Genomic DNA, 19,486 nt, shown 5'->3' with positions numbered 1-19,486 from the left:
TCATTTAACCCCTTTGCCCGTCTGTAAGCTATTGGGGATCATGTTGCTTTGTCTGCATCTCATGTTGAACCTGAGGTAGTTCTTGTAGTCCGCCAGTTTCCGAGCTGATTTCTAATGATATTACTTCACTTTCTCCAAAAATTGAAAAATTGAATCATGATTTTTCTTAATGTAACATAATTTTGCACATATTTTAACTTTTAATACTTGATAAAATTTTGTTTATTTTTGTTTATTTTACTGATATAGTATTATTTTTATTAATCATATACTTAGGGTGGTCCTACGACGGAGTTTTAGGGCCACGGTGAGGAAAAAAAATTCTGGCCAACATGACGAGATTAAAGTCGTCATGTCGACTTTAATCTCGTCATGACGAGAAAAAACTCGACACAAAGTTTCGAGAAAAAACTCGTCGTGTCGAGATAAAAGTCGAAATAAAGTTTCGAGATTAAAGTCGCAATGTTGCGCGAGAGCAGTGAAGCTGAGTCTTTTAGGAGTATTCAGTGTTATGGCTAATGTTAGTGAGCTAGTGGCTTTGTATTTAAGAGTTTACGACAGAGTTTTATGGCCACCAGAAAGAGATTCTGAACCTTTTGGCGACTCAAAATCAGATTATTGTTAGTGGAGCCGTCTTTCCGGGTATTTGTAAAATAAGGAGCTCAGAGACACCTTTGGGTGTAGAGGATCGCTGCAGCCTTTATTCTCCTTTTCATTCACATAACCTGAAGTTCATCTGTCACATTGCGTCACGAATCTGTCATCCGATCACCAATGCGGAAGTAAACAGTGTTACATTAGCCCCCTCCTGCAGATGAAGCGACCCGTTTGATCATTAAAAAACAAAGATGAATGAAAATAGTCTGTTATATTAGCATTACAACGTTGAAAAAGGCAAAAAGTGCTTCTCCTCCTCAGACGGAAGCATCACACAAACATAGAGATCTGGTCTTTGGTGGAGGAAGAAAGGATTCAAGCAAACAGCTGCAGGGACACCGATGGCTTCATCATCGGGCTGCAGAGTATGGAGGCAGAGATCCTGCAAACCAACCATCAATAAATAAAACTTTAATAACTTGTAAATCAAACAAATGAGCTTCCAGACATTTGGAACGTTATCAATAAACATTCAGCTCACCTGTTCAACAAAGTTTAGTCGGTCTGATCTGCTGCTGCACGGCGTTCACCTGCTGCTCTGCATTCTCACTTCCACAATAATCTCGTAAATTTACGAGTTTTTTTCTCTCTCGCGCGCAACATTGCGACTTTAATCTCGAAACTTTATTTCGACTTTTATCTCGACAAGACGAGTTTTTTTTGTCGAAACTTTGTGTCGAGTTTTTTCTCGTCATGACGAGATTAAAGTCGACATGACGACTTTAATCTCGCCACGTTGGCCAGAATTTTTTTTCCTCACCGTGGCCCTAAAACTCCGTCGTAGGTCCTTCCAGATGGCTGAATTTTCAAATTTTATAGTGTAAAAAAATTTCAGCTCCAACCCCTGAAATTTGTTGGAATAGCTGAAAAAACTCTCCTTGTATTTTGTTTTCCAATTCCAACAACATTTACCCCTCCCTCAATGAGACTGGTATGGTGCCTCAGCAGAAGACTAAGGCGAACTAAGCTGGCTGCCAATAAATAGGCTTAGCAGTCTCAAAGTTTGTCACGTGAGGGGGGTGGCTCAAGAGCCGGTTGGACCCAGAAGCAGAGGCGGGAGGCAAACAGTTCCAAGGCCAGGGGGTTTAATAAACAACAAACAAAAGGCGCTGCAGAGCAGGATGACAAAACAAAAACTCACTGTGGCGTGGCATGAAACATGGCATGAACGGACGAAGACACATGAAGACGTTAAACACACGACCAGAAGTTAATGGACCAGCCCAGGAGGAAGGCAGAGACAAGACTTATATACAGACAGGGCAGACAAGACACAGGTGAACACGATCAGGGCAGATGGGGACCAAAGGAAGTAAAACTCAAGAAACATGACAAGACAGGAAACCTTTCAAAATAAAACAGGAAACAAGACAGAACAAGAACTAAAGCGGAAAACAAGACACAACAAACTCAAACCATGACAAAGTTAACACTAACAAATATTTGGGACAGAGACTGTAGATTGGATATGGAATATGAATATCGCCTTTTTAAGATTTTTTTTTCACATTTAGAACAAACAGGAATACAAGCATGCTCAGTTATATAATGGATGTTTTGAATGTTTACAATTTTCATCATCATTGATATTTGTTCTTTTTCATACATGTAGAATTGTAGATTAAATTGTTTAAGATTAGTTCTGGTGTTAAAACTTTCATTCTAATTCTAATTTTAATTTATGTTGTTTTTATTCCTTGACAATGCGCACCCATAGGGCCCGAAGGGGGAAAACTTCAAGGTCACTGAGGGAGGGGTAAATATTGTCCAATTGAGACAAAATCCACAAGGAGAGTTTTCTCAGCTAATCCAACCAACTTCATGGGTGGGAGCTTAGAATTTCCAACTTCCACTTTTAAGGACCACCCTGCATGACTTTTATAAGTAACATAATCTGCATATATTTTGGATAGTTGATCTGCATTTTCCATGTTGATATCTAAAATAGTTATTTTTTATATAATTTAAGTAATTCATTTTTTTCATGTGCTTTATTGATATTTCAGGTTTCTTAATTCTGTCAGATAAAAGTTAGGAACCGGATAATGATAAATCATGTAATTAAATGTTTACGGTATGGGTAGGTAAAGGTGGGATTATATAAATTTGCTTCCTTCCACTCCCTTTCAAGCAAAATTTATTAATATGTCTAATTATCTTAATTTTGATTCGTCATTGTATGAATGGATAACTGATGATTATATTGTTGTTGTGTATTATACTTATTTGATTGCTTGAAATAAACTATTTAAAATCAAATCAAAAAAGGTTGTCATCTGGACTTAGTTTTTAAAGTTGAAGACGATGTTTAATTTTGATTAACAATATAAATAACATAACTTTTATTTCAAAAATATTTGTTACTTCCATTTCAGTGAGAATTTTTAAGGTGCACTGCAGAGGGTGCGGAAGCAGACTTTACCAAGTTTGACAAACTGAATTACAATATAAACAGTAAATTACCATAAAATCTGGAAGCACATTAAAACAGATTTTGTTAAAGAAAGTATTATTTGTAGTAATTAACAGGGAGCCCTAAACACAACCCAGAGGAAATTGGGAGAATACCCTCACTTTTTTATCGGACAGAGTTATCAAACCAGGCAACCAATGCGTGTTCAAGTCTATGCAAACACGCATTTTGTGCTCCCTCTATCAAAATTCTTGCGTCCACACGTCGCTACACAAGTTTCTACGTACAAAATGTGCCGCCATTGAACATTCATTGAAAGTTAAACCAGGCTGTACTGAGACAAGGGGCTCGGATTTGATAGTGACATATGGACGGCTTCTCTTTTTCTTAAATAAAGAGCTAACACTTTGAAAATTGATCATGGAGGAGAAATTATTAATTGTGGTTTGTGTCTGGCCGGAATTATATGACACTAAGTCTGCTATATAGAGTAGAGCTGTGAAAGAAAAAACTTTGCGAGATTCGTACCACTTTGACATTTCGCACCAAACATCTTCTAACTGTAGGTGGTGGACATGCACAAGTAAATAGTAGCAAAATAAATACAGAAAGAATCTCCTCCCTGCTTGTCCAGTGTGTACACCTTAGGCAAAACATTTTCTTTTTCCTAGGGGGGGTCCTTGCAAAATATAATTGAGAAGCACTGGGCTAAATACGTGCTCAAGAATGTACTTTTAGCACGTTGTTGAACACGCAACACGGTCTGAACGTAGCATTATACAACAGCTCTTATGAAATCTTATGAAAATTGATCCATACTTCTCAGTATCCACATCAATACTGATGAGATTTGCAACTTTTGTAACATCAGCTTTTGTGCTGCAGGGTGTTCTGAAACCCAATTGGTATTCTGTTGAAACACTATTGATCTTTACAAGTTGTGTAGATGATTTTAAAACCAAAAGTTTTGAAACCACAAATTTTCATTACCATTATATTTGTACAACTTGTGATGCTATAAATGATTGCATTTTGTTGCTCCTTTTTTCTAATCAGGTGTACATCATGCTTGCCAAACCTGAAAAGAATGTCCGCAGCGCTTTCACCACGTCCACAGTTGTGCGCATGCATGTAGGCAATGCCAAAAAAGCAGCCAAAACTGGCAAATCTTCAAGCAGTATGGCCAACTTGTTCCGGCGGAGCGGATCTACCCAGGATAATGTCAGGTATGGAAAAATCGAAGACTATATGAAGTATGGATAAAAGCAGGCAAGACAGTACCTTTTATACACAGATCCAATTCAAAGTGCCTCAAACATAGCCACCAGAATTTTCTTTTTCTTTTTGTCTTTAGTTTTTGTGGGTGGTAAACTATGTCATGGAAGTGACAGATCTGTCAAAACACTGTTCACATTGGAACATTCAGGCTGTCATAGCTACAATGGTTGCACCAGGCTTAGAATAAAGCCAGAATGAAAAAATAATTTGTACTGAGAAAAGACTACCTCATTTGGGTTACATATTCCCAAAAGAAACTTGCAGCCTTTAAGGATTTCTCTTTCTAGGGAAGATAAAAGAAAATGGAAAGACATTAAAAAATGACATGAAAAAGCAAAATATAGAACAGAGGATAATAGAGACACTGGCTGAGAAAATGTTAAAAAATACAATATTATCAAGTCGTGTGGTTACCAGCACACAATTTTCTCCATATTTTGCAGCTCCAATGGAAAATCGGTGACCTGGGGACAGAACGAGCGCAGCTACAGACCAAACCTATGGAAGAGGATGTCATTCCACATCAAGAAGAAAGAAGCCGTTGAAGTGAATCAGACAGCCATCATCAAGCCCTTTTCAAAGGAAGATGCTCCTGCGGACAGTGGTTCAAAAGAGGAGTGTGAGGAGCCACAGGTGTCTCAGACTTTGCCCTGCTATCCTTCACAGTCACCTCAGACCGACGTCGGTGCACATTCGTCAAAGGCAAAAGTCTGCCAGAGAGAAGACAGCGACAAGGAGGCACAGATTTTACCAACATATGTACCCGAGCATCCTGCTGGGATCAGACGAAGAGGCGGGGAGAATAGTCAGGCTGTTGGTTTTGTTGATGATGGAGATATTAGCATCATAAGTGTGGGTGACATTGGCCAAACTCAAGGTGCCACAATCATGGACCAAATAAGCTGCGTGGTTAACCGTTTCACGGCCAACATCAGCGAGCTAAACACCATGATGCTTCCAGGAGGAGCCACCGTTAATTCTCCCTGCACCGGAGCCCTACCTGATGGGGATCCCTCCCAGGGTGCACCTCAGTACCTCACGCCCAGAAGCAGGCAGGGCCCCCCCACGGCCACCACATACGCTGAGGTGATGGCTGTCCCCAACTTCTGTGACAATCCAGCGAGTAAGATCTACGAGCACCTGGCTGGAACTCGCGTGGCTGGCAGGCGAGCCAGAGATACTGAGGAGCTGATGGCTCTTACCCCACCTTCTCCTTTTAGAGACTCATCTCTGAGTTCTGATGGCAGCTCACCCCCTTCAATTTCCCCTGCTTCCGAGGCTGACTATGACCAGCTGCTGCTCAAACATTATAGCCAGAGCTCCTCCTCACTCTAAATCGTCCTCTTTGTCTCTTCTGGGAATATTCTGAGTCTTCTCAGTCTGCGGAAACTGTTTTCTGCCTTTCTGCACACGGATAGCAGTTTTGTAGAATCACATTTTAGATGAGACTGTATGCTTCCCACAATTCTCATTTCATAAGACTTCATAAGATGGCAAAGGTGCATTTTTCACTGCCCAACAAAATCTTAAGAAACGTCAGTTCCACTGCTTTTACGATGATCTAAAAACATGGGCATTTTCTAAAGTCTTTCTAAAACTTTTCTCTGACACCTCAGTTTTAAACTCCAAAGAGCTAAAATGACCAGAAGAGGAAAAACAGTTTTTTTTTCGACTTTGGAACTTCATCCACCACTGTCAAAAACAGACATTTATCAGGTGTTCTTATTTCTTTGGTTTGTGTCAATATTGCAAATATGTCTTAATATTGCATGTTTCTTAAGAATTGAGAAAGTTAGGTGTTTGAATTTACAGCAGGTTGTTGAAATACCGTTGAATTTTTTACAATTTTTGCCTTTTCTTTTTTTAATGTCCTCGCTTTTAATTGACATTATATAAATCAATTCACCCAACCTATCATGTTTTTAGCTCTGGATGCAAATGCGTCCTGAAAAAAGAAAAACAATAAAACACAAGATTCCTACACTGCCTTTTTTGATAGGCTGGTACTTTCTAAAGCTTGACTTTCTGTGTTGTAATAATCAAGAACAGAAAAAGCTAAAATGCTCCAAAAATGCACTTTTATATTTTCTAGGTGGGGACTTAGGAAAAAATGCATGCAATGATAAACCTTTTACACCTCCAAGTCTCAGCGGACAACGTTATCAGGTTAGAAACCCACAATTAGTTTCTGAGCTATTTTTTTTTGGATTCTCTTATCTAATTGTGACTTGAATGTATAATGAGTTGTGATTTGTTGTGGACCAAAATAACTCTCAGGATGTGTCTGAACCAAAAAAGTTTGACCGCCACTTTTCATCCTGCAGAACAGGCCCTTGTCACACGTGTTGGCTCAAATCAATACATGTTAGCATTCTCTGAATTATGTTTGCAAAGAATTTTTTTATAACATTGCCTTGTTAAACCTCTGTATTTATAGTAGCAAAAATAATGACATTCATCTTTAGGTGTTTAAAGGCAAACTTAAAAGAAACAGTCAAGTGGATATGCCTGATGCTTCCAGCCTTTATTTTAGTTCAAATGTGCCAATATCTCCTTGCAATGGATAGCATTGTTTTTCTTTTTGAGGACTAAGTTTTTTTTTTTTTTTTTTATTTAATCTTGAGTGTATTTGTTGATTTAATGCTTGAACATTTCATTTTACTGGAAATGATTGTTCTTGTACAAAAAAGGGGTTTCTGCCTCTTCATAAAATGTAAATAGTTGAGAGACCCATTACAGGTTTTGCAGCTTTTCGACCTTTAGAAAGAAACTGGTTCATCTTTTGTTGTAGTTATAGCTATCTTTACATTCTGCTTGCTTATTGTTCTCTGCTTTTTTTCAAGAGTAATCAAGGCTTTAGACATGCTTTTGTTTGTTATGGTTGCAGAAGGCTGTCTTTTGATGTGGTTTGTTACTTTGGTATATTTTTAAAATGAGTTTGCAATATAATCATAAGGATTTAGCATATTTGCATGCAGATCTGTGCCAACTCAGATAATGCAGATGCATACTATTCTTTGTGCCAGTAACTACTGATGTAATCTGCAGAATGTTTGGCTTATCTTTTCATCCTCCTCTCTGATAACCGGAATATACAAAACAGGGTTGTCCCGCATTAAAGAAATCCATCCAAAGGGATTGTTCTTTTTTGTTGTGACAGTCTATTTCATTTCTAGTAGAAATTTCTTTTAAAAAATAAATTATGCATTTTATTTAAAAAATTTAAATTATTGCATGCCAAACTTTTTTATACTCAACATTTTGACATCATGTTTTTATTTATGTAGTTTTGTGCAAAACGCATGAAGACATTTAGGTAATTTTATACATTTTCTACTCTGTTACTTTATAATACTAGTTTGTTTTAATAATAATTGTATCAAATAAATTTAAAAGTGATAGTACAAAACATTTTCCGGTCACTGTTTATAAAATTCCGAAAAAGTTTCACCAATGCCGTAAAATGTTATCCTATAAACAAACGTCTCATTTGGAAATGCAGCCAGACCTCACTCTACACATAATAAAAATAGACAAACTGCACACATTAATATTCACTGATGGTTATTCAAAGCACTAAAATTAGTTATTTTCTGCCTGTGTGAACAGTATGGAGCACTTGTGGGTATGTAAACATGAAGTGAAGAATACAGAAACCCAAAAAAGCATGTTGTAAAGTCCTAAGACCTGATCATTTCTTTGACATGCCCTTATTATTATGTAATCGCAGCGCTGCAGTTAAGCCCCCCCAGATTGTCCCCCCAACTTGTCCCTCAATTTTTGAGACAATTTTAGTATCATTATTTAAAAAAATCTTTAAAACAAGATTTTTAAATGAAATTTTGAGCCCCTCAAATTTTTGGTTACGCCCCTGTCTTGTGTGTGCCACCCCCCATCTTGTTACAAGATGTCACCCCATCTTGTCAGCACCCAGGCCTTAGCCAAAATCTTCACTGTCTCAATGCGGCAAGAGGAATTTCTTAGTTTTGGGAAACTTATTCCCAAAAAAAAGCTTAAAATGTACTTTCGATTATTTCATTCATAGATTGCTCCCTCTTAAAGAAGCTGAGTGAAAGATTGCTGTTACAATCAAACAGATTTCACCTAATAGAGACTTTCCTTATGTAAACACCCTTCTGTTTCAAAATAAATCCGTTTATGTGTTGCATTTTCCTTTCTAAAAGAACATCCTTAGCTATTAATCATTTAGTGTGATTACTTCACAGTTGATAGGCAATCGTTTAACGACTAATTCTTAATCAAGCTAGACTTCACTTCTTGATAAAATGTTTCACATCTTAGCCAAAGATCTCCACAGTTTGGTAAAATCTAATTAAAAATGCAATGCAAATTAAAAATCAATAAATAAATCAATAAAACGTGTGAGGTTACATTCAAAATAAATGTTTAAATTACATCCACAAATTTTAATTGTTTTTTCAAAATAAGTTGGAATAGACGGTTGCCTGCTATTTTTACGCAGTGTTAGAATCAAGTAAATTATGTTTGAATGAAACTTGGGGATGTTGACGAAACAAAAACCTTCATCGTGGGCCTGTGTTATATTAAATGCCACAGTCAGAGTGCTTCCAGGAACCGCGCCCTCGCCAAAGTGCGCAGAGCGTAACTCCTGAGCTGAGGCGAGCCGATGTCACAAGTTTCCAAGCTCTGCCCCACAGCGCTCCCCAGGCTCCGGACAGAGGGCGGTTCCCACCCTTCTGACACACACGGAACCTAAACACAACATCTTTCAGAGTGTCATGAAGCTTCTGCGTCGGACAGCCAGGCGGTATGGCTAATCACCCATTACGCACAAACGGTATGCGGAGTCTGCAGAAAGAGCACCTGTACAAGGTGCTCGTCATTGGAGACCTTGGGGTGGGGAAAACCTCCATCATCAGGCGGTACGTGCACCAGACTTACTCCACAAACTACAGAGCCACAATCGGAGTGGATTTCGCCCTGAAAGTGCTGAACTGGGACTCTGAGACCGTCCGGCTTCAGCTGTGGGACATTGCAGGTGAGAACAAGTAGCCAAAACGACAAATCAACTGGAGCCAAAGCAGGGCTGGATGAAAGCTCACACGTAACTGTTTAAATAACTCCATGAATTTCCTTATTGCTTTTATAAAACATGAAAACTAAAGTAGTTAAAACCTAGCCTAGTAGTTAAAACTCTTAAAACACAAACTTGTGCAGCAACGTTACTTCCTAAAAAGCTGATGGTTTGAGCTGATAACACTTTTCTACATGCTGACAGTTAAGCATGACTTGTAGAATTATGAAATGTGCATTGTCACAGGGGATCTGCTGATAGGAAGTTCTCTTTCTCTCTCTCACACACACAATTGTTGAAGAAGAGTCCTCTGTTACTCGATCATCCATTCAAGGTGATGTTACTTCACGTGAATAGAGTCATGTGAAAACAATTTAAAGGCCAGTCGCAGGAGTGTCACTGTAGCCTAAAAAGAATCTCACACAAACCTTAACCCTAACCCATCTGGATTCATCATTCAACAGTGTTATAATATAAGATTCACTTTTTTTATGTATTTTTTTGCTTGAAGTTACAAGTGTGAAAAATCTGAATGATTCTGCTCAAGCTTTAAGGATACATTTCATTTGGCACACAGGTCAGGTAAAGCTGGAAATAAATGGCACTGTGTCATGTGAGGTACAAAGTGCTTGTCATCTTAAAATTTCTGTCACCTCAAATACCTTGAATGAAAAGCAGAACGTCCATGGAGTCGTACTTTTTGATGTAGACTAATATTTTCTCTTTGTGGAAAACCTTATTTTTTCTTTAACATTAAAAAAAGAAGTGTTCCGCAAGCAGAATTTAATTGGGGGACAAACATGATCTCTTGTTACATAGCAACCAAAGCCGGTGAAGATTTCCTCCATTGCCAGCAAAGTTATGCAACCATTCCACAAGCAGAAAATTCACATTTTTATGCAATGTTTTACCTTGTTTTATAAACAGAAACAGACAACTGCATTCAGGGTTTGTTAAAGTGCAACAATCGGACATCAGGAATGTGTTGTCTCATTAAAACCCTGGAACAGCAAACTCCTGTCTTGATGCTAGCTGCATTACGCACTTGGCTTCAAAAGCAGAGAAACACAATGAGAACTGTTTATTGTAAAACTGATGTCTGCTACGTCCACTGAGTGAAGAGGCTCCTTTTCTTGGTGTGTTTGCTCAACCCAGGTCAGGAGCGTTTCGGGAACATGACCCGAGTGTATTATCGGGAAGCCATGGGGGCTTTCATCGTGTTCGATGTGACACGGCCCACAACCTTTGAGGCGGTCCTAAAGTGGAAGGAAGACCTGGATTCTAAAGCTATGCTGGCCAATGGAAGCAGCATAGCCACTGTCCTGCTGGCCAACAAGTGTGACCAGATCAGAGACCTAACCAACAACGGCCTCAAAATGGACCAGTTCTGCAAGGACCATGGTTTTATAGGCTGGTTTGAGACATCAGCTAAGGTGAGTATAACTAAGATTTTATTTTTTTTATTTTTTATTATGTCAGTAATGGAAAAAAAATTAAAAGAAATTCTGGAGAGCTAAAAAACATATCCCAATTTACAGCATTTATATCCTTGAAAAAATGTAGTTTTAAACTTTTCTCATTTAATTTACATGAAATTCAGTATTAATCATCATTTTTCTTGATGATTAATGATTATGATTAAGCTATTTTATGGCAAAATAAAAAAAAAATGTCATTTTTTTTAGGACATAGTTTCATTAGAGCAGCAAGAGTAAGCCTGCCCCCACTTTCCATCATCCCTCTGTTCACACTCTCTCCCCCTAGCTTACAGCCCCTCACAACCCCAACCTAACAATAGCAGTGCAACAAAAATGGTGAGCAGTATTGGAGCTGTAAAACCGTACAATTGTGAGCCGGATGCCAGCTCGGACAAGAACAGTGAAGACGTACATGGAGCTATTTGTCTACAAGTGAATGCATCAGAATTGAGTGGAGCAGGGACTTTGTAGTCCGCCGATAGCAGCTTCTGTCTCACATCTTCAAGCTTTTTCAAATGGCATTTTTTCATCTGCTCTCAATTAGGAACAACAAAGAAATACTCAGAAACGCAATTTTAAGCTTAATTTTCTTTGTTTATGTCGCCCATCATGAGAGAAGTGCCACAAAAATACAATTTTCATCTGAGTGCGTCATGTTCTTCCTTTCGCTCTTTCAATTTTTATTCAGAGGAAATGGTTATACAAAAGACAAATTTTCAAACAGCTTTTTTCTCCAAAGTGATTTGATTTTTTTAAAATGGAAGCCTATTAATACAGCTTGATATAATTAAACATGAAGGATAATAAGAGGCACATATTAAAGATCAAAGCAGATTTGAAGTGCAGATTGAGCTTCATTAGTTTTGCACATTTTTGGTTGGTTAAACACCCAACAATCAGCTGTTTAGCTGTTTTAATGACAAAATACTTATCTAATAAATGTATTTAATTTTATTTATAGTAGCTATTTTATGTCAAACTTATTCAGAGTCACATTTTTCCTGACAGCTATTAGACTCTACAACGCCTCATAAACACTGGGCAATAATTAGCCTATTGTTGTTATTCATTTCTGAAGTGTGTTTTGAGCGTTATTTATTATCTATTTGCTGTTTTTACTAAAAGCTAAGGTAGCAAGTAATTTCCCCTTTGTGGGATCAATAACATTTTATCCTAATCTATTTTATTGTATATTCTTATACAAAACATAGAAAGGCTGCCAATGTTTGGTAAAGTCTAAAATTGGTCCAAAGGTGTTGGGAAAAACAATATTTGTTTAAAAAGTGATCAGAACTATACTAACCAACAGACTGAAATGAAGAAAATGAAAAGTTCAATATCAGAATTATGGAAATAATTGAAAAGACACTGGATTTTGAGTCCATAAATGTACAGAAGTAGCAGATTATCCCTACAGTTAGAATGCTTGCTCAGTATTCACACAACTATTGTGTATTTGTACTAACAAAGACTGGTGCAAATATACCTCTGTCGCAGACAAAGCAAGAAAAAAAACCTTCTTACAGCAGTACTTGTGCAGAATATTTTAAAGCTTTCTTTTTTCTTTTTGTTTTTTACCTAAAAAGTATTTTCATGAGTAAAACTAACAGTTTGCATTCCCAGTGACCAAAAAGTGAATTTTCTAGCTTATCAAGAAGATAAAAGGTTGTCAGGAAGAATAGCCTTGAGGCCTCTGCAACAGAGTAAGGACACTCCCAGGGAAGATCTTCTTCCATAAGGTCTCTGTAAGCAGTACAAATTCCTGTTGATATCGCCAAAGACTGCCCGCTACTATAAATTTTCTGACACTCATATTAGAATTCAATGGCCATTTTGTTATCACAAATCCATTGAATTCATATTTTTGTGGCAGTAAAACTGTATAAAAACATAGAACTCTGTTAATGTCTCCCTGCTGTACATCATCGTTGTGGTGAGAACTTAAAAATAAAATAAAGGTGTAAATGGAGATTTTTCTGCACCAGTACTCTTTGAGCTGGCAAGGATTTTATTTTATTTTGCATAACAGATTGGAAATAATATTCACACATATACATTCCAACCCCCTGCAGTATGCACACATGGCTTTAACTACTGCAAATGTTGTCTTCATTCACACATCCTCTGTTCACACTGCTGTGCTGGCATCCTTGTGGCACGAAGACTCGACATTCTCAAGGGTCAAAGTTTGTACTGAGCATGCTCAGTTAGACCTTGTGTGCAGATATGCGGTGGCAGTAGACAATCACAAAGCTGAAAGGGGTTTTTGTGTGTTTTTTGTTTTTTTATCCTAATCATGACGGCAGTTGTTTCTGCTCCGTAGGACAACCTGAACTTAAAAGAAGCTGCAAACTTTCTCATTAAGCACATGATGGCGACGGAAAATGACATCCTGAAATCTGTGGTACCCGACACCATCTCACCACACCTCAACCCCGGCAGAGAGATGAGTTGCTCTGGCTGCTTCAAATAAAGGCGAGACAGACAGGGAAGGAAAAGAAGCACAACTGGATGAAGAGGGACAAACTCACCATGCTACAATTTCAGGACATCTGACCAGCGTTCTGATAATACAGCATGGGTTCTTCAATCCATATCAAATGTATCTCTTTTTAGCTTTTAAGTTGAGGTGGAAACTAAAGCTCACATGGACTTAAATGCTCCACATTTTTTCTATTTTTTTTTATTTGCACGAGCCATGTTGTGACACTGACATTTTCTGATAAGGAACACAGCTGTCTGTGCTGTTTGCACGTGGTCAGTCATGCCAGAGAGCGCAGACTAGAGTCAATAATCTTCTTAGTCCACTTACCTGATTAAGATTCCACTCTCAATTCTCATAGCAGTTCACTGTGAAAAGACTGACAACGTGGACAAACCTCCTCACAGTGCCGTTGATTTCTTATCCAAAGAAGAAACTCAGAGTTTCTTGTTATTTTAAAGAAGTCTTACTGTGTTCTCAATGTTTTTAACTCCTGAAAATGAGGAAGCTTTTTTTTTTAAATGAGCCAAAGAGCCAGTGTTATCGAAGAAAGAACACTTTTCAAAAAATGATTTCTTATTTGTGCAGATTGTATGATAAATGTACAACTAAGTGTCTCATTTAGTCTTATTTAATTTTATAGTAACATGAATATTTATGGTTTGGGGGAAGTACAAAGACTGAGTTTAAACTGAGACACACAGAAAGAGGTGCTTCAGATTTGACGGGGAATAGCAAGTCGACTGGAACTGTTCAGGTTGAACTGACTTCTGAGGCGTCAGTTCTTACTGACTGTGAGAACATATATAAAATAACAAATCACTAAATAAATTCACACTTTGGTGAAAACTGATTATGAGTGTTTTGTTTTTTTGATTGATTTTTTAGTGCTAAACTGGACACTTGTAAGTTAACCTGCTAAAACCTTGGTCTCCATGGAAACAGGAGTCTTTTTTATGGGTAGGCTGCATCGCCTTTGTTTCTTTCTATACTTCATACGTAAATCTGCTGATGCCTCAAAGAATAAATTCATAAAAGCTGTCCTTGTTTGTGTTCCTCCTCATCAACAGTGCCATTTTTCTTTCTTTTATTGTTTCACTTCAAATCTTTCACTTTTCACTTCTTCCAGTTTTTGCTACTAACAAAAAGCCTCCTCGCTGTTTTATGTGTCATAGGTTTTCGTTTTCTTGAGTTGTTTGTACAAAACTCATAAAAAATGTTGTTACAATAAGTTTCAGAGATTCATGTGCAGAACTCTGAGGAAAATAATCCCAAGTATTCGGTTACATGGACATGTGCAATAAGACTCCCCTGACATTTTGTTTTCTTGATTTTGCACTTCCTGCATCTTTTTTGCATACCTAACACAATAGTGTCATTGTGTAAATGTCATTGTTGGCCTAACAGATTTAAAGAATCCCTTCTCACATTGTGAAGGTGTTTGTGACTCATGTATCATGTGATAATAGCATAGTGTAACATTACAAATGCTTTGCGTGCATTCAGGCATAGGAAAAACGCTGCCCAGTGCTAAAAGCGATGCGAAGCAAACCAAACGATCTTATAATACTATTCTATGCTAGAGTATTCTTTTTGTATCTTTAATCAAAAATGACATTTTTTAACTCCCAAGCAAAGTCCAAATCTTGAAATTGAAGATCTACATATCAAGTTTTCAGTTTGTGAAACAAAAGAGGACAAATAAAGCAATTTTAAATTCTTCTGTATTTTTTTTTCTTCTAATTATGCCGCTTTAGTTATAATTTGGATTACAAGTTCAACAAATCCATTTCTCAGTACTTCTCAAGGTCTGCCAGAAAGCCACCCACAGAAAATGCTCAGACAAAAACGACAAGGAGTGTTGGACAGGGAGGGGGGAAGATCATAAAGAAAATGTGGATCCTTGAATTTTGAGGGAAAACATTTGAACATCATTTAATCAAAAGTCCACAATGACAAAACAAAAAACGATTCAGACAAACGGCTTTAAAATAAACAGAATGCACACAGACTCAAATTCATCTTTCTGATCGATTTAGGCTTATTAAATCATTTTAAGCCTGAAAAACTCTTTGTGGTAACCTCTCCCATTCAGCTAAAAATATTTGGGTGACAGATAACACGACACTATTTGAACTGGCATTATTTTCCTTGATCAGACAGCTTAACCCTGGTAAACCAGATCTGTAGAGCCATCTATTGGCAACGTATGGAAACTGCAGGCAATGTACTGATTTAAATAGTTGAAAAATAAGGATTTAAACATGTTTTATTGTTTAATGAGCGTTAACTATGCTATATCGTCTCCTTGAATATTGTTAATAAAAGAAATAAGGGAATGCACTCTGGGATGAAACTCTAAAATAAAGAGAAAAGTGCAGCCACTCAAAAAAATACCTTCATCCTAAATCACATCCTTTCTCAGACATAAGACCTCTCTGTGCAAGGAGTTATCATCTTTTAAACCCATGGGAAGAAAAGATTAACTGCTCCTAATCACTCCTGCTTTGATCAAAAAGCAAAACTGCAATTAATTAACAATAGTAAATGTTTCACAGCATTTACACAGAGGGGATGAATCTGGACAAAAAAAACGAGCCTCTTCTAGTTTGAGCAGTCTTTGCTGAAAGAGTGATAAGGAAAAGTTAGGAATTATTCAACTCAAAAAGACTGACAAAGCAAATCAAAAGTAACAACCAACTTAGTGGGAGACGGTGAAACTGTGGCTGGAGAGATTCAGGAGAGACAAAGAGTGAATCATTCGTATGACTAGACCAGGGGTCTACCAGGGATTGGTTAGATTTAAAAAAAAAATTTAGGCTGAAATGCACCACAAACTGTAAAATAAACAGTTTTTTAATCACAACTGGCATTACCTACCACTACATTTGCTGCATTTGGACAATGACAAAGGGTTTCTTTTATTTTGAAAGGACGCTATGTGAACCTCTGTCAAAAGTTATACATTTTTTATTATATTTTGAAAAAGACTACTTTCTCTTTATATTTGTGTTTTATTATGACGAAAAAATATTTCATTTACATTTATCATGATAGTGACAATGACGTAAATGCAGAAATTGACAGAATGGCTTAGTGTTGAAGGTTGGAGAACCTTGATTGAAAAAAAAAATTCTTTAGACTTATTTAAGCTTTGTTCTTTGTCCCTCCAGCTGACTGCAGACAGAATTTGCATCCCACTAACAATACTAATAGAATAAAATTACACCATATACTGTTTTAACCCCACCCTTACATTGACGTGTTCTCCCTACCATGACAAAGGTGAATAAAGGTGTCATGGTAGGAATAACAATGTAAGGGTGGGGTCATCTAAGATAGCACAAGGGTTAAAAGGATTTTAAGGAATGAAGAATTTTGCTTTTAGAATACAAATTCCAGACATAACTTTTTATTTTGGATATTTCACACTATTTTGCTTAATTTATTTTTTGTACTATAACATGAAACTTCAAAATACACAAAAATTTGAATGATATCAAAGATGTCATTATGTGGCATGAAAGGCTGCATACATTTTAAACTCTCATCTGCAGCAGGGACGTGAGCATGATTATAGAGGGGCAGAGGCTCAAAGTCAGAAAAGGGCAGAATATGCACAATTTGTGAACTTTGAAAAATATGTGAAAAAAATAAATATCATACTGGAAATAATTTTAATGTGAAATAGGTCCTTCCCTTAAAACACCAGCCCAACCTTCTAGCGGCAATGTCCCTGTAGATATTAATCACATCACTGTGATTTATGACTTTGTCTTTTTCAGTGGAAAGGAGAAAGAGATCAGAGAGCCTTTCTTCTTCTAAGAATCTGAGTGAATTTTTCAACAATTTTAGCTTGAAGAAAGACCTCCAGATAGTTATGGTGGAAATAATTTCCTCTAGTATTGGGAAGATGTCATGTCCATTGTTGTTTCTTGCTTTTAATGTCACTCAATGGCGTTTAAACAACTTGATTTGCATAACCCTTGTGCTATCCTATGACCCCACCCTTACATCGACGTGTTCTCCCTACCATGACAAAGGTGGATAAAGGTGGAAAGATTTCATGTAATCCATGGACACCAGTGAAGATCACAAATCATTGAAGAAAAAAGGTTCAGCGCACTGTCTAGTGGGTCTAGATGACCCAACTCCCAATGTTAAATTGCCTAGGATAGCACAAGGGTTAAAAACTGTTTAACCCTTTTCTTCAGTGGAGACTAAACACAAATGGATGTTACGTGATGTCATTTCCAAGGTGTCGTTTAGGGAAAAGTGCTCAAGCACAGTGGCGCCACCAGGGGGTGGCCAGGGGTGGCCACGGCCACCCCTCTCCGACACCTGGCCACCCCAGTGGCCACCCCACGCCACCCCAGTAGCCACTATAAGCTGTGGTAGCATCAGTTGTGCGTTTCATCCCAAATGCACAGCCAGCAAGCGGGCAAGTCGCTCTGATCACCTAAACCGGCCCTCACCCCCTCCCCTCCCTGCTGCCTTTGAGTGCGCAGACAAGAGGAGCCGCTGGACGCAGAATGAATAAGACGCGTGGTTCACTTCCGCGTTCGAACCCTCAGATCCTCTGGGCCGGTCAGACAAAAGAACCAGTCTCAGTCACTAAAGATGAACTTTCTTTATTACTTTTTCCTTAAGTCCAAAACGGCGACTGACCGCGCGCGTATGCGCTCCACACCCTCACACGCGCTCTCCCCCCTCTCTTCCTGCATCGCGCGAGCACCGGTTTCAGCACGCACACACACGCGTGCGCGCGAGAACGCACGCACGCACACACAATCACACATCCCAAAATGCTACGTTTCTTTTCCTGTTAATTTTCCGTGGGTCTTTAACAATCTGTTTACTGTACTTTAGAGATAGATAGATAGATAGATAGATAGATAGATAGATAGATAGATAGATAGATAGATAGATAGATAGATAGATAGATAGATAGATAGATAGATAGATAGATAGATAGATAGATAGATAGATAGATAGATAGATAGATAGATAGATAGATAGATAGATAGATAGATAGATGACTTTATTAATCCCACAATGGGGAAATTTCATTTATCTGTGGCAGCAACACGACATTCAGAAATAATCTGTATAATATAACATCAATAAAGGACATCACAAATTACATTTATATTAGATAATTAAAAATATCACTCAAATTATTACGAAAAATTACTATCAAAAATTAGATTCTTATTAAATAAAGAAATAAATATTAAATATTAAATAAATACAGCTGCAAAGGTGTAAAAAACATGCGGTCTGCAAAACATGTAAACCCTGTGTGCAAATACTTGGTGCAAATACGCCACTTCATCAGCGGCGGTGGATGTGTCATTACTTTTTATTAATAAGTAAAAAAAGGATGTCCCTGTCACAAGCCACTCATTTTCATGGCACTATTTAAGCACTGGTTGTTGTGTTACCGCAACATTTTGATGTGTTTTTGTTTCCACAGAGTTACATATAGACATTAGTTGATGCTTGTGTCTGTCCATTTTCAGAGAATGAAGAGAAATTCAACATATATTCTTATTTTAAGAATAAAAGTGCAGCAGAAGGAGTGAAAGAGATGGTAGGGGAGCAACAGAGGAGTAGTGAGGAGGAGGAGGAAGATGAGACAGAGCAGCATGAATGACAGAAGAGAATGAGGAAGACAAAGATGAGACGGCATCAGAGGAGGGACAGTCAGCATCATTGGTCAGAGAAGCAAGGCAGAACTCAGCATATGCATTGGCTCCACCTGTTCCTGGACCAACTGGTGAAGTTAGAATTATGTTACCCTAATAATAAAAATGTTTCATGATTATTAGTCTGAATAGAAATGTCAACAGATATAATTAATAATTAGAAGGATATTTTATTATTATTTCAGAACAACAGATTTCATTTTTTGTTTATTATAGATATCTCTCAGTCAAGAGCCGAACAGCCCAAGCAGACACACCAAAGCATTAAATATAAACAAAAGAAAATAAATATATATCAGTAGTAGTATCTACTAATGGTATCTACTAGTATCTATTAGTTATTATACTAGTAGTATCTACTATAAGTTCATGTTCTACAAAATATCAGTAGGCATTTATCTTTCTGTTGGTTTT

The 19,486-nt window shown here is 37.6% G+C and overlaps 2 protein-coding genes across 2 annotated transcripts in view; both read left to right on the top strand.

Moving 5' to 3' along the window:
- The window catches only part of LOC101173805 (metabotropic glutamate receptor 5), a 28,348-nt gene extending 20,862 nt beyond the window's left edge, over positions 1–7,486 (top strand). Inside the window, exons 17-18 of the mRNA XM_004076311.4 lie at positions 4,127–4,296; positions 4,792–7,486. Of these exons, the coding sequence (XP_004076359.1) occupies positions 4,127–4,296; positions 4,792–5,683 (1,062 nt within the window). The 3' untranslated portion in view covers positions 5,684–7,486. The remainder of the gene's footprint in view (positions 1–4,126; positions 4,297–4,791) is intronic.
- Positions 7,487–8,967: 1,481 nt separating this feature from the next.
- On the top strand, positions 8,968–14,407 carry LOC101171270 (ras-related protein Rab-38). Its single transcript, XM_004076216.4, has 3 exons — positions 8,968–9,368; positions 10,560–10,837; positions 13,206–14,407. Exons 1-3 carry the CDS (start codon positions 9,140–9,142, stop codon positions 13,353–13,355), a joined length of 657 nt encoding a protein of 218 aa, XP_004076264.1. The 5' UTR covers positions 8,968–9,139; the 3' UTR covers positions 13,356–14,407.
- Positions 14,408–19,486: the final 5,079 nt, after the last annotated feature.

The sequence above is a fragment of the Oryzias latipes genome, chromosome 14 (genome assembly GCF_002234675.1).
Source record: "Oryzias latipes chromosome 14, ASM223467v1".
Classification (NCBI taxonomy): domain Eukaryota; kingdom Metazoa; phylum Chordata; class Actinopteri; order Beloniformes; family Adrianichthyidae; genus Oryzias; species Oryzias latipes.
The sequence above is the reverse complement of the archived record's forward strand: the minus strand, read 5'-3'. Positions and strand labels throughout refer to the sequence as shown.

What these genes read in the sequence shown, in the direction of transcription:
- LOC101171270 (XM_004076216.4), top strand. Translation starts at nt 9,140, where the DNA reads ATGGCTAATCACCCATTACGCACAAACGGTATGCGGAGTCTGCAGAAA. An exon ending in TCAGCTGTGGGACATTGCAG is followed by an intron (nt 9,369 to 10,559) that starts GTGAGAACAAGT and finishes TGCTCAACCCAG; the next exon opens with GTCAGGAGCGTTTCGGGAAC. An exon ending in GGTTTGAGACATCAGCTAAG is followed by an intron (nt 10,838 to 13,205) that starts GTGAGTATAACT and finishes TCTGCTCCGTAG; the next exon opens with GACAACCTGAACTTAAAAGA.